This window comes from Homalodisca vitripennis, chromosome 2 (assembly GCF_021130785.1).
Source record: "Homalodisca vitripennis isolate AUS2020 chromosome 2, UT_GWSS_2.1, whole genome shotgun sequence".
Lineage (NCBI taxonomy): Eukaryota > Metazoa > Arthropoda > Insecta > Hemiptera > Cicadellidae > Homalodisca > Homalodisca vitripennis.
Genome location: NC_060208.1, coordinates 90,178,013 through 90,193,451, shown reverse-complemented (window position 1 = coordinate 90,193,451; position 15,439 = coordinate 90,178,013). Strand labels below are relative to the sequence as shown.

Below are 15,439 nucleotides of genomic sequence, written 5' to 3'. Positions count from 1 at the left end.
TGTCACGATAGCAATCTAACCGTATTTTTTATGACATGAATCTAAGAAAGTATCTTAATCACTCTTGTTAGTACACCATCATAAAATAAATGTCACATTATACTTAGTTTGTTTATTTTACTCTTAAGAACGATGTTAAAATTTGAGAATATGTATACGAACGTCCGACGGTCACACAGATAGCATTTACTCCTACTCCCCAACAGCAGACAGAAGAGAAACTGTGCAAGCCTACTGATTGATGTTTCAATTACGCCAGAATTGAAAGTCTTCGACTGAAATCCTCATCAAGATATATTCCCACCTGATATATTTATATTTTTAATGACAATTTGTATATCACGTAATTTTTAAGTAAGTCATCAAGTGATGATGTATGTGTAGGAGTAGTTAGGCTACACTATTTTAAATTGAACATGATAAAATGTCTTACGACTGTATTCAATGTATTTATAAATATCCTTATTTTTACAATTTAATCGTTACCATCTTGATTACCCATAAGACACATTTTAAAAAAAATTCGCTAATACTCTAAAATCCAATCAGTGACATGCACCGTCATTGAATTCAGTGATGAAGCTAAAACTAAATAAAACGAAGCTTCATTACAAATTACAAGAGTATATTTAATTTGCTTCTTGAGATATCGTGCTAATATACAGGCAGAAAATTATTTTTTTCCTTTCCATCCAGTGATAAGCTCCGGCTTCTGGAACACTCAGCCAATGAGATGCCCTTGAAATCTTAACAACTTTAACCCTCCAGTGAGATTACCCAGAGGGAGACTAAATAGGGTAAGGCTAGTAAAACAAAAGAACTATAGGGAACGTCAACAAAGAACTAAATCCAATTACAAGAACTGTACAACAGGTTTAATCCGAGCAATGAGTATATAAAGACACACACATTGATGTATACAATGGTGGAGTCCCACGGTGTCTGAGCCAATCAGAAGAATCCGGGGCTCAGTCTCGCCTCTGATTGGTCGAGACCGTGACGACGTCATTGAGCATTTCTGACCCGTAGAGTCGTGCAATCGAACGTGGTACGTATACAATGGGAACATAATACTCAGGGAATTTATTTTCACTCTGGTAACTTAAGGGTTCAACAAAATTTGTGTTTCTGTTGAGAAGGCATTACAGATGTAGATTATAAAAATAATACACCATTTGATAGGTTGATTAAGCGTCATGTTACAACAATTCTTATTTATTTAAAATATATTATTTATTTATACATACTCATTTGTTTTAATAAACTATTTTTACATAAAAATTTAATTATCTTGTTTGAAATTGATATTTAATATAAAGAATAAATAGATTGTGCATTTCTTGTGAGTAAAATATGTTTATTTTGATTTCTTTATAACCTTGTGTGTTCCTTACTTTTTAAATATTTAACAAGTTAGTAAGGAAACTTTGCATTATATCAACAAATAAGACTCACATCAGTTCGTGTCATATTAAAGTTCGGGTTCAAAAATGCAAATGAGTTTAAAAACAACACAGAGTTGAATAGAAAATTGCCACTAGATTATTGATAACATGTTTAGTAACAACGAAACAGTAAACACTGATAACAGCCAACACAAACAGCCTATGACTTTGATACACTGATAACGATGATAAAGTGAGCAACTCAATTGACCACAATACAAAGATTCAAGTTCATTATATACCATAATGTCCTTTTAGAAACTTACATAATCACATTTTTCTTTAAGTCCATATTTTTTACTAATTTTAAAGCGAAAACAAGTAACAAAACGGTCTTAAGTTTATTTACAAAGGTAAGTAAACTGCGAGCTGAACCAACTTTTATATCTGAAACAGAAATCAATAATATCATTAATACATATACAAACCACTATATTTGGATAAAAATTACATTCCCTAATTCTAAAAATCATTATATAGTTATCAATGTTCAATAAATTTAATACTATTAAGTGGCATATTTTTTCTATAAAAATAGATGTTATGCTTTTTATAATAAAGATTTTTTTTTAATTTGGGTACATTTTGTGTGAGAAGAATTACTATTTAATCCGTTATCTAGTATGCGTTAAAATTAATGTTAATTATTAAAGCGTAAGTCATCTGACCAAGCCTCGTTTACACTAATACACACACTATTAATAACACTATCTTGTTCTCTTAGGGGAAGAAATAGAAAAACTGCACGTAGTCCTAACAAGACCATCGCGCTGCTACCGGAGGGACAGGATATCCTGGATGGGTAAGGTTGAGGAAGGGGTCCACTTCCAGACGAGAACCATGAGGAAGGATTTTTGGTACTAATCTCAGCCGTGTCTGCTTGAAAGAAGGGAAGAACAGCTCTATACAAGCCTCTCTTGTCAAAGCGGCCAGGAGTGGCAAGCGCTTATGTCTAGGCTAGCAACAGCTTATAACACCTAGGGAGCCCTACCAACTTTAACAGTCATCCTCTGCAGTTGGCTAGACCTGTCGATTCACTCTTGCACCCGAATACATCGACATTTGCGTTTAGCGATGTGCCACTCCCGAACATCCATCCATGGTGATATCGGTTTTTGCTGTACCTAAGGACCTACATACCTTGAAATATATCACATTTGACTTTTATTTCGTGCTTTTGGAGAGAATTTGATAAAATAGATGTTATCCTGTAAGATAAAAATACTAAACTCTTTAGTGGCATTCACAAAAAAATATGGCGATACACGTCTTTGTTTATATTGCATCGCTGTATATAAGTTTACCATTTACTTTTGCCATTTTTATTTCATTTATCAATAATATGTAACTTTTAAAGTATTTTATATCAAAAACATTTAATAATCCTTTGATACAGAGATGAATAAACAACCTTTTTTATTAATTAATTTTAGTTGTGCGGACATTCATCTGGTGGAAACAACATTTTCTGTCAAGGTCACCATTGTAGTTATTTCCTGACTAAGCTAGACATGACTATTTAGAAATTAATTTTAATGTAACATTTGTATTACTTATAATTTATTTCTTGTTGGATATAAGCTTATAAACTCATCTACAATGCATATTAGTACAACAATCTTTATTAAAAATTTACAAGAGTATTTTTTAAACTAAGGATCACTAAAAATAATTGTACATTTTGGAGAATCTTTATGGTGTAGGCTAAAATTTTTTTATACACTTGACGTTACGTTTAAAACTGTTTCCGGATTTTTAAGTAATATAAACTACAAATTATATAAATAAACACAACTTTCATATAATATATCCAATGTCTTATATATTTAAACTGAAAGAAATTTAGAAATTATCTTTACATGTAAACGCAGTCTAGAAAAATATTCATGTATTAAAACTATTAAAATGAAACTAAACATCGTATTTGTTCTACTAAAAAAATGAAATAATGAAATAATGAAATAATGAAATAATGATTTATTCTTCCATAAAATTTCAAAATACAAAAATATACATGAGTTTCTTAAGAATAAGCTAACCACGCTGCCAGTAATGTGGTTAGCTGCATGTAAATTAAATTCAAAGTAATAATACAACTTGTTGTGAGTTCAGTTCACAATAAACAATTTAATAAAAAACAGCCAGAATGCCACTCTCTGGGCGCCTAATATAAATACCTATAATACTATACATATAAAATATAGAAAGCACGTTATAGTTTGACTGTTCTGGGCCTTAAATTAGACTCCGATAGAAAAACACAATAACGGTTGGAGAAATACACTATGCCAATAAAAATAGATTGCAAACCAGCTCGAGTGTGTAGTATGAGTAAATAGGGACTAAAAGGATGACTCTATCTTAATTTCTCTGTGAGTGGCCAGCTGATGGAACTACTGACCGCGAAGTACTGAATAAACTGAATATGCGAATTAATTAGAGTAAATGTAGTAATGGTGCGATGTTTATTTCAACTTTTTGGGTCAGTGTTACTGCACAGTTAAGTTTAAGACATTAATATTAAAAAGAAAACGAACTTACGTTAATCATCGTTGATAGTATAAATAATAACATTTATTTAATAACATTTTCATCACTGGTTTATTTCATTCGATTTCGGCAGTTACAACATTGCTACTAGTAACTCCTATTTTAAACACTACAGTACAATATTAGTATAATAGAACGCATGCTTATTGGTTTCTCCACAATTTTATACCAGTTTATTTTACCCTTCACACGATTTTCATCGAAGACTAACTTTTTTTATAATTGTTTTGTGTAGGGATGAAAATACGAGTTTTAACATCGTATTTTCGTGTAATTAAAAATTCCTTATTTCAGTTTAATTTTCATTATTACAATAAAATATAAAATTTTAAATGTTTACTATACTTAAATGTGAATGTTAATATGTGAGTACTCCACACAGAAAACATATAGAGAATAAATAATTACAAAAAACCTTATTTTAATTAGAAAAAAGTTTTTAGTTCCAAAGTAATTTATGTGTTATATGCGAATCTTAGTTTATTACAAGTATATTTAATTGTTATTAAATCTTTTAACCAATATGTATCTTACTACCTTAAAAGTACTTGTTTCTAATATACAAATACACTCAAGGAGTAGTTCACTGACCGGTTTAACACCTCATAAAATGTCGTTGGTCCGGGTCGTCTTGGTGAGCGCCGACTTCTCCTGGTCCGGACGGCCGTTTATGTGTCCGGGCAGGTGGCCTCGATCCGGCCCGCAGTAGATCACCTTCCGGAACGCTTTCCGGAAGTTCTCAGAGAGGAAGGCGTACAGAATGGGGTTGACACATGAGTTCATGTAAGCCAGGACGTGGCTGACAATCTGCACCATCACCGAAGTGTTTGTGATTTCGTACCGGTCTACACTCTTCAGTACCAGTATCACCTGCAAGCCAAATCACGAGACTTTACACTGAGGCTGACATTGGCAAACTTATGATAAACCCTGATAATTCCCGCATTTCGTCTCTTTATCGGTTCTGAACTATTTCTACCTTTACTTACTACACATTTCTTTCTCTTGACCATCTGTACAAAGCTTTTATTTAAATTACAAATATAACACTCGTGAACTCAGATCACAATTATTTCGTCAATTTAGTAACCTTTCAACATGTTCTATATTTGTATTGTTTTCAAATATCTGTCTAAATAACTAACTTTTACAAAAACAAATTTCACTTGACACTTTTTGTAAAACCTTATAACTCGGTCGTCTGATCATCCTTAGTATGTTAAAGCTTTTATAATATGTGTGTTTTAGTATTTATACCGAGTTAAATGCGGTTTCTTCCATATAATGGGAGAAATATATCAGTTTAACAAAGAAATAAAATTATTCACCTCGGAATGTCTTAGTTTTAGAAAAACTTTACAGATTGTACTAATTCCGAAGGTCCTGGATTAAAATCTCAGGAGATTTAAGTATAAACTTGTTTCATATGACACATGGTTAAAGGCAAATTTTTTAAATAATACTTAACCTATTCATCTCGCTTACCAAAAAATAACAGAATTCGAGTTCAACAAATAACACAGTGTTTTCTTCGTTAAGAAATAGTTAAAATAATAACTGACCTATCGGATCATTAATCTTTACTTAATTTCCTACATAATGAAATATATACCCCATTTCACATTTACTCAAAAATGCCCCCTAACGGTTTATCTAACAAAAGTTAGTCTTTCAAGAGGGTTAAAATAGCACCAGTTGTGATAAATTATTTTAAATGTATTTGAAGAAGACGTGTTTTTAATTAAAATTTTCAATCTCCGGCCCTATTTGAGAGCAGGCTCACCACTGTTTTTAATGATTAAAATTTACATATTAAATTTCAAATATGATATTATGAGTTTTTATAAAGACAAGTTCAGTATAAATGAACTTTTATCCTCTTTTTATCTATTATTTCTTATTTTACTGTAATTAAAAACTTGTCGATGTGGAATTATGCTATTAATTTAGATATAACATAAATATACACAACGGAAGCAACGAAATCAGTTTATGGAACCAATTCACCCCATTAAATTATAATTTTACATTAAGTGATCACTATTGAGAATAAATTATAATATTATAGAAATTCCAAAATCCCGTTTTCCCATTGCATTTTTGTACATCTTACCAGGTTCACTCTGAACAATTATGTATACAAGATGAAATAAAAAAAAGATTAGAGACATTTATTTATACATTTTTATAACATACACTATTGATAGAGTAGCTACGAGTATTTTTTAGAAAACACTTATAGACTAGTTTAGCCCTAAAATGTCTTTGTATATCAATATTAGATTAGCGATACGGAAAATGTGAGATCGTAAATTAAGATTTCACCACTCGCGTCTCCGTAAACTTCAGTAATTAGAGCGTGCTGTCCTGTTAGTAACGTACATTCAAAGGCTTGTTGTGAGTTCGAAGCGTAGATTTTTTACAATGTAGAAGAGACAACACTAATGCCAGTGGCAATTTTGCACTTAAATACTCCTTAGCCTCACATTATATGCATAATTTTTTAGCGTTCAATAAAACATTTATATTGCATACTATATAAATATATAACAAATTAAATTATTTCAATAATGTCTGTACTTACACACACACACACATATATATATATATATATATATATATATATATATATATATATATATACAGATATATATATATATATAAATATATCACATTATAATTAAATTTGTATAATTGGCAATAGCCAAATTTAATTTCAATAAACATTGAATCACAGTACTTGCTATATATTATAAGTAGGACTCAATAAACTATAAACGGACAAAACCTCTCATGGTGAAGTCAAAGAATTTTATGAATTGATTTTATTTAAACATTTGTTTTTATATTCGATTGTTTATCAATTTCCATGCCATTTTAAATATTTCTTTGAATTGTAATTTTGCAAATAATTTTTCAATAGTTTTATTATCAACAGTCTACATTTTATCGTTCATAATTTCATAACTATGAATAATTTGTCAAAGATTATAAGCAACATTTTATTTTGATGTTTAACTAATTGATTGTAAAGCTTTTTGTGTTTTTTTTATCTCAATTGTAAACTTTGATTTGTCTGGGCAATATAATATTTTTTCACAAACACTGAAATTAATTGTGTAAATTCTAGGTATTGTATACAAATCTATTTGTGTCCCTTTTTATTGTGTTGTTTAAATGTTGTTGAAAGGATAAAAATATAGCTTTTAGTTTTACAACTCGAGCTATAAAGTTTTGACTTTCAAATGTTTTTATTATGGTTTGGTTTGAGTTTTCACTTCTTTTGAAGTTATACAAAAGTTTTTGTTACAAAATTATAATAGTGTTTTTCATTTTCAAAATCATTTTTCTCAGAGGTATTTTTGCATACATGAGTATATATGTATCATAGGACGAAACTTTTCTGGTATCCATGGATGATTTAATTCTTTTTGAATAAGTATATATGTTTGAAATGGTTTTATATATATATATATTTGAATTTATATTTTGTGACTTCTTTCAAACCAGTAAATAAAATAAAACCTATTTAAAGTGTACTAGCTACCAACACAGTGACATTTGAGTAGTCTCATATTCCTTCTGCCAACGCCATTAGTAATTGTACGTTTCCAACACGTAACAGGCAGTGTAGACCACATTTTAAGGTCTGTAAATTGTAGGAAGTGCGGTGCATACATTAGATATTTAATGAAACTCTTAAAGTATGAAATGTATATGACAAAGAAGTAGTGAGGGAGGTGGTGATGCAATTTTATCCTGCAATACATCAGCCCAAAATCATTATTAAATTTTTAGAGTACCAATTATTTCAGATGATTTACAGAACAACCAAGCTCAACTAAGTTGTAGATCTGGTTTGAGGATCGTTCCGTGTTTGTTCGGTGTGAAATGTAAGCTGATCAGCTGTTTCAGAGTTCGTTTCATGAAACAATAACACATCGAGTACGGTATTCACCAGTGATTGTAGCCAATTTCAATAAACCAACACTAGCGGCGCTGTCGGTGACGTGAACTTACTACAGCAATTTTTTAGTCAAACTTGTTAGAATATCACACTAGTTAATTCTTTAGGTTGATCCAATATATCCGTATCTGTATTGTTTTAACCACCGATACGAATGTTAATATAATCATATTAGTTGTATACTACCCTTACTTCTTTACCACTATACTTACTTTTGTTAAAAATTGTTCCAGTTTTTTTAATTTTGTTATATGTTTCCAATATTATTTTGGAACATAATATTTTCCTAAGATAGTTAATTTGAAAAAAATAACTCTTTCAGCTACGCACGTGTTGCAACTGTATTATAAAATATTTCTAAACGATTCAGAATATTAATATATTACAATTTAACAAATAAATTATTATTATAAGAAAATAAAATAACAACATGGAATAGAATAGATCATGTGTTCTTACATTATATCTGTTGAAATACTGGTGATGGGTATAAAAATATTTTTATTTTATTTTTATGCTCTAAAAGTCCCTTATGCCTTGCTTTTTGTATAATATAACATTCCAATAACGATAGAAAAATTAAAATATAAGTATAAAATCAGCCTACGTATGAATATTGTAAAGTGATAGAACTAGTATTTTATACATTTACTATATAAAAATTTATACGAATTAAGTACTAACTATGTGCACTTAAGTCTTGAATATACGACTTGAATTCCAATACACATTAAACTACTTCTTTTATTTCCACAGACGATAACTAAATACATTATTTGAATAGTAAGAGTGATGAAGGATTGTTGAAAAATAGGATGAACCGTGGCTGAGATAAATAAAAAAGGAAGAGAAACTTTTCTTCGCTATAATCATACCTGACTTCTGATACAACTAATAATATTAATTCTTTTACATTTACATTACATTTTGAAAATAAGACATTGCATTGCATAATTTAGGTTTATATTATTAGTTAAAATCCCTACTATACACATTCATACTTACAATACTCATTCAAACATACATATCTTGCCCATTCACGCCAACATTCATTCAATATGAGACTCGGGGCTCTAACTAATTAATTTTTATTAAAGTTTTGATTCTGATTCTCCCAGCAGCCAGCCATGAACTCCTCGATAGAATAAAATGCATTCTACACCAGTAGGCGCTTCAAAAGAGCTTTAAACTGGTTTAAATTATCCAACTGTATAAAACCCTCAGTGAACCGATTCGGAAATTTAACTCCAGCCTGTGGCGGCAAGTGTTCGAAAGCCACCGTCCTATGTATGATCTTGTGCCTCTAGTTTCATAGGTGAATGTCAATACCCAGCATTAGAACACACTTTGATGGACAATACCTCCATATATATAGAAGCAGGGCAGAGTTAGCAATTCAAGCTCCCTGAAAGCATTCCTTTACGACCCTCTGATGTTTAATTAGGAAATTATTCTGACAGCTTTTTTGTAGTCTAAATACTCTTACTATATTGTATTTGGCACAACTGCCTCAAATTCTTAAACCATATGTCAGGTATGGATAAATCAGGCCAAAATAAGCCATTCTTAAGACTTTTGTGAACAATAGTTGGCAAAGTTACGCAGGGCGTAGATACCTGAAGTAACACGAGCACAGATATAGTCCACATGATTGTTCCAGGTTAGACCTTTGCCAAGGTACATTCCTAGAAACTTGGTGGAGTCAGTATTCTCTAAGAGCTCATTTTTTACAAAAACTGCGGGGTGGCTTACATCTGCATTTTGTCGGAGACGACAGTTGATGACATTAGATTTTGTACTGTTTGTTCTTAAGTTGATCTCAGAAAAATGTTGAATGTAGCAATTCACAGCAATGAAGGATTGAATTTCTAGATTTTCTTTCGAAGTTGATTTTATGCACAGAGTCGTATCATCGGAATATTGAATTATCTTTCCATTGTTGATCGATGCATTTATTCGACTTACATATAGAAGAAAAAGAACCGGCCCAAGAATAGATCCCTGTGAAACTCCATGAACCAGTTTATTTCTCCTGGATATGACACCTAAGATCTGCACACACTGGTATCTGTCTCTGAGATGAGACGAGATCCATTTATGAGGAAGACCCCGAATGCCACAAAGCTCTAACAGGTGCTCACCCGAGCCTGATGTATAACCTTCGTAAAACCTGCGTCTGAAAAATTGTTTTTTACATTAGTGCAATGTTTTTCCTCCTTTGGAAGGATTGGAAATGTGTTGACGGCATCTGATAAAGTCCCAATGTCTGATGTTCTGGGCTCAAGTGGGATGAAGTGGACACACAGGAAGCAGCAGATGGAAGAGTCGAGAAATCAGTACATTCAGCTTTCACAAGCACTTACTCGAAGGTTTTAATTTACCTTGCAAATAACAAGTAATTTAAAATTCGACGTTATAATAAAATACACTTTAAGTTAATCGTAAACTCATAAATAATGCAAATTACAATATGTTGCTATCATTATAGCAAAATTTAAGAAATGTTAGTACATTTAATCTTTTTTGCCCTATTAGCTTGTTAGAACATGATACCGTAGTAAACCAACATTTTCGTCATTAAATATTTATGTTCATGTTACATAATTACATGTCATACTAATGTAACCGTACACAGTATATTGTGATCTATACCTTCTCAAGGCTTTATTGAAATTGGAAGAAAACCATTAATACTGGCTTCAACCATTAAATTTATTTTTGACGAAGAGAATATTGCTTTTAATAAATAAAAATGTAAAAATAAAAATAAAAGTGTTATTGAGCAGATTCTTAAGGACAAACTTGTAATAAGATACAATAATGTAAAACAAGATTCCAAAAGAGTAATAGCGTTTACCTAAAGGATCGCATCTGCTCGGAACACAGTATGTTTGTAAAGTTAAAAAAGCCAAAGTTAGACCGAAAGTTTACTAAAGGGGGAAAAGTTTGATGGGAAAACACTGGAAGAATACAAATCAGCCGCCAGACATGGTTATTATTTATTAACAGGGCTCCGCGAGATATCAGACTTTTGTTTAAAAATACGAGGGAAATTGGATCTTGCAACTTTGTACATGGTGTAAAACCAAAATGTAATAATACCTCATATTATTTTACAGAATCACGAACTTATTTTATAATTTGTTAAATAATAGCATTTGTTCTTGAACCAGTCCTCCTCACTATTTATCTATAGATTGTATTATACTTAGTAATCGTATCCTGAGCATTATCAATTCCCAATAACATACACATAAAATAATTCACCAATAACCAATATGGTATATAATCCAACTACTACTTGCAAATATTTCAAATGAACAAATATAGTATCTTCAATTTTAATTTATATATTCTTTATAATATTAGAATCTTAAGTAATAAAAGCATAGATTTCGTAAAAAATGTATGTCTTTAGAAAAAGAACCTTATTTGTATTTAATATTTTAGGCTTCTTATTTCGATTATTTCCGAGGTTTCAAAGTAATAACAATTATAAAACTGATTATAATGTAGCTATACGCTCTAATAATAATGAATACTACTAATGTTGTGACTTGAGCTTCAAAGTGATGCGTGGAAATTATTAAAATACAAATTAGCCAGTGTCTTATTAAAAATGTATTATACCATTGGTTGTTATAAAGGCAAATCGATCTATACTACTGCTTTACTTATAAATAATAATAATTAAGCCTGTTATAACATAACAGATAGTAAACATATGAATGAGCAACACATCATAATACAGAGTGCGCCGTAAGTCACTTGACACTACCAGTCACTCAGTATCACTTTTACTCTAGTTGTAACCTGTCAGCTGTTACAACAAAACAAAGCAGTGCATTTTTGTCAAGTAACTTATGGCCCACCCTGGATTATGATGTGTTGATGTTTACCGTTACATTGATATTGTCATAGACAATAACGTAACATGCACACAAATATTTAATGATATTTTTGTGTAGATGGACTGGATTTATATCCAGAACCCTTTACCACAGCACTCCTGGTTGGGTACAAATGAATTAGTTATTTTGGTTGGGTTCAAATGAAATTTCCACACCGGGATTCAAAACCATGGTCATGAGGTGATGAACCAGGACTGGTTTTGTAGGAAATACATTGATTTTTTTAATATAGTATACATAAATATTGCATATTAGAAAAGATTAATTATTAAAACATTATTATTTTTTATTTTTATAATATTAAATGTGTAATTTACCCATTTTTGAGTAAAGTTGACGTTTACCTGTATTGGACACCAACAGATGGCGAAGATAGCGACGACCACCACCACCATCCTGGTGACTCTCTTTTTGCCCCGTCTACTCTCCGCAGAACAATGCCCCCCGGGCGCCACACCCCGCCAGAGTCGCATCAGCATACACAGGTACAGGCCGCAGATCAGAGCCAGCGGAATCACGTAGGACGTGGCGAAGAACGTGACCTGGAACGCGACAACGGGATTGGGAGATGGGAATCAAGACAGATGTCGGTGCAAATAGAAACGTGCTTTTATCGGTTATTTGCATTCCACTTCGAGACAGTCCTGGGTGTTTACACTATAAATAATATTATTTATTTGCAATAAGCTGTAAAATTGCTTTGTTTAATATATGTTATTGACAATGGATGATGACAGTGTTGTAAATAAAAAATCAGAACACTACATCCCTACGATTAGAATCAAATATTTTTTCAGGTTCCTACAAATCCTTAAGGCATAATAAGGTTAATGAAACATAAAATAATAAAGCTAATGAAGTATAGCAAATTAAAATGAAGTTTCTTATTTACAGCCTGCTCAGTGGTCAGGTAAACTTTAACGATTTCATCTCTGTACTTTTGGTGATTTTTAATATTTTATACTTGTTTAACATTATACCTGTACATTTTTTAATTCCTAAAGTTAGTGGGAGGATAGATTACACAAATTACAGCTCAAAACCTATTTTTCATTTTTTTATCATGTACAACGAAAGCAATTGTCTGTGTCCGAAACTAAGCTATCCTTTCTGTACAATAAATATTTGTCTGAACGTGAAGTTATATGAGTAATTAAGGACACGAAAACATGTTATTCAGTTCCATATTCGATCAAAATAATTGGTAAATTGGGTCAACTACGAAATGATATAAGGTGCTGTCCTATTATATTGCTAAAGCGAAGAGTTACGTGACTTTGGACAGTCTTGATTTTATATTACAACCACAATTTAATAAAACATAAACCACAGTGGCCTACTTTGAGAATAAATTTTGGAAATTGTGTAATCAACTTTTTATGGATTTAAATTAATGTTATGAAGATAGAAAACGTGAACAGTTCAAAAGAACTAATGGTAGTAAGGTCTCCTTGAATAAGCAATATTTTATGGACTGTATTAAACCTACCTGAGACTATTTTGACAGTATTGAGATTTGAGTCCTTCTTTCAAAATTTCTATAACTCCTACATGTGCCATAGTCAATGTGTATAGAAGACATTACAAAAAATAAAAATATAGTCATTTTTTCACCTGGCAGTGTTTTTGCAAAGTGTCCGCCCAGTAATTACTCCCTTAAACTTTAACATTTTATTCTACATGTTAAGACATACAATTTTGTCATGTATTGTATAGTCTCATCTTGTTAAGTTTTATGTATGTCTACCGATATGATTTTTGAGATATAAAACTGAAATTTTGTACGCTTAAAAACAACCACTCCGTATCGAAGTAATATTTTTGACCTTGAAAATAGCGTCCATTTTAATATGTAAAAGCCTTATTACTTTGAAAACAAGTGGTTTTAATAAAAGAAAACAATATTTTTTCAATGTCACATATAAGACCGTTTTTCCAAGATATAGACTTATTATACTATTAAACGTTAAAAGTTTCAGATTGACATCTCAAGACTTCACACAGATATAATCAATAACTGACTACTTGTCTTTTTTATCTTCATCCATACAGACATATGGATAGAAAATTAAGGAAGATAGTCTGGTAACATTTTGAACAGTAATTACCAGACAACTTGCATACTTTGCAATAACATACGCTAATACAAAGTATCTATTAAATTTTCCATTGTAGAACAGTGTATGACTGTGAAGTTGGCAAACACATCCACAACCAACTTCAATCAACATGACACCTTCTCGCATGTTGGACACGTAGGCCATCACCTGGACGTGCTTTGTGATGTCATAGTCCGCTGACGTCAATGTAGCCATAGTGATGTGATAGCCTATACGTGCAGTCTTCGCCACTTCAAGCTCTTTGACACTTTCCGTACCGTGTATTGTGCGCTAATAATTTCTCGTATAAGAGAAGTGCTTTTCTAATCAAACTACTATATTGTTTTCAAGATTAAGGATTTATTTCCTGTTTGTTTAACAGCATTGTTCTATTTAACAAACACAGACATTTAAAACTGATAAAATAGTAAGTGTTGTATGGAAGATTTTTATACGACTCCAGCAAGGTTTGAAATAAATAAATTACTTACCTTCCATAATAATAACAAAATTCAGTCAATATCTCAGTCTATAAAATAATAAATGGGTTTTTATTAATTTAACAGTTCATTATGCTTCGTATTAGCTGATTGTATTCTTGCTAGCTAATTTATATAAGGCATTAGCTGAGTAAAAACTCTCATACAAGCAGTTTCATTTTAGAACTCTGCATCTCTATGTTTCGGTGGTTCATTCAATCAAAATGACACGAAGCGTTAGTTACCTCAGTTTAAAATTTGATATACCTATTAAAAACAATATGCGCCTCACATATTTATCTTTATCAGCGTAATGATATTAATTCATTAGTAATAGAAGTCAAATGAACACTATATTTCAAGAGATAGTTCACGGCAACAGTTAATAAAATTTTTTGTTTAATTGATGTGACATGTCGTAGACGTATCAATTACATTTAACAATGTAGCTTTTTTAAGGCCTATTTAACGGGTTTTCAAGATTTTACCATTTATATTAATATTTAAGTGGTACAGATATAAAGGCCTTGATAAAATATTGTAAATTTATATAAATATATTTAATTATATTGATATAAATTTATAAAGTTATATTATAACTTTTGTTCATTTCTTTACCTAGATTTCTTCCTAACAATGACTTTAAGGAATATAACGCTTCCTTAAATACTAGTATTAAAAGTATTTAATATTAGGTAGTCAACAAAATCAGTAAAGTTTTAAGTATCACTTTTTGGGGCAATATATAAAACTATTTTTTGGGTTTTAAATAAATCATGATTTGTCTGCTCTTTTTGATATGATAAATATGAGGAAGGTTTTGAATTTTATCATTGTTGTTCTTTTATCACTAGTTGTTTTTATAAATTTAAGTTTTACATGTAGAAAGTTTTAATTTTCCCCTCTATCCATGACTGGAAGAGACTTGTCTACCGATGGAAAACATTCCAAATTCCACTAAATTGAAATATTTTATACGCACTAATTA

General features: G+C 30.9%; 1 protein-coding gene across 1 annotated transcript in view; it reads right to left on the bottom strand.

The window, feature by feature from the left end:
- Window positions 1-853: 853 nt before the first annotated feature.
- The window catches only part of LOC124354345 (allatostatin-A receptor-like), a 42,612-nt gene continuing 28,026 nt past the window's right edge, over window positions 854-15,439 (bottom strand). The window contains exons 2-4 of the mRNA XM_046804721.1: window positions 12,218-12,415; window positions 4,587-4,865; window positions 854-1,832 (exon numbers count right to left, since the gene is read on the bottom strand). Of these exons, the coding sequence (XP_046660677.1) occupies window positions 4,599-4,865; window positions 12,218-12,415 (465 nt within the window). The 3' untranslated portion in view covers window positions 854-1,832; window positions 4,587-4,598. The remainder of the gene's footprint in view (window positions 1,833-4,586; window positions 4,866-12,217; window positions 12,416-15,439) is intronic.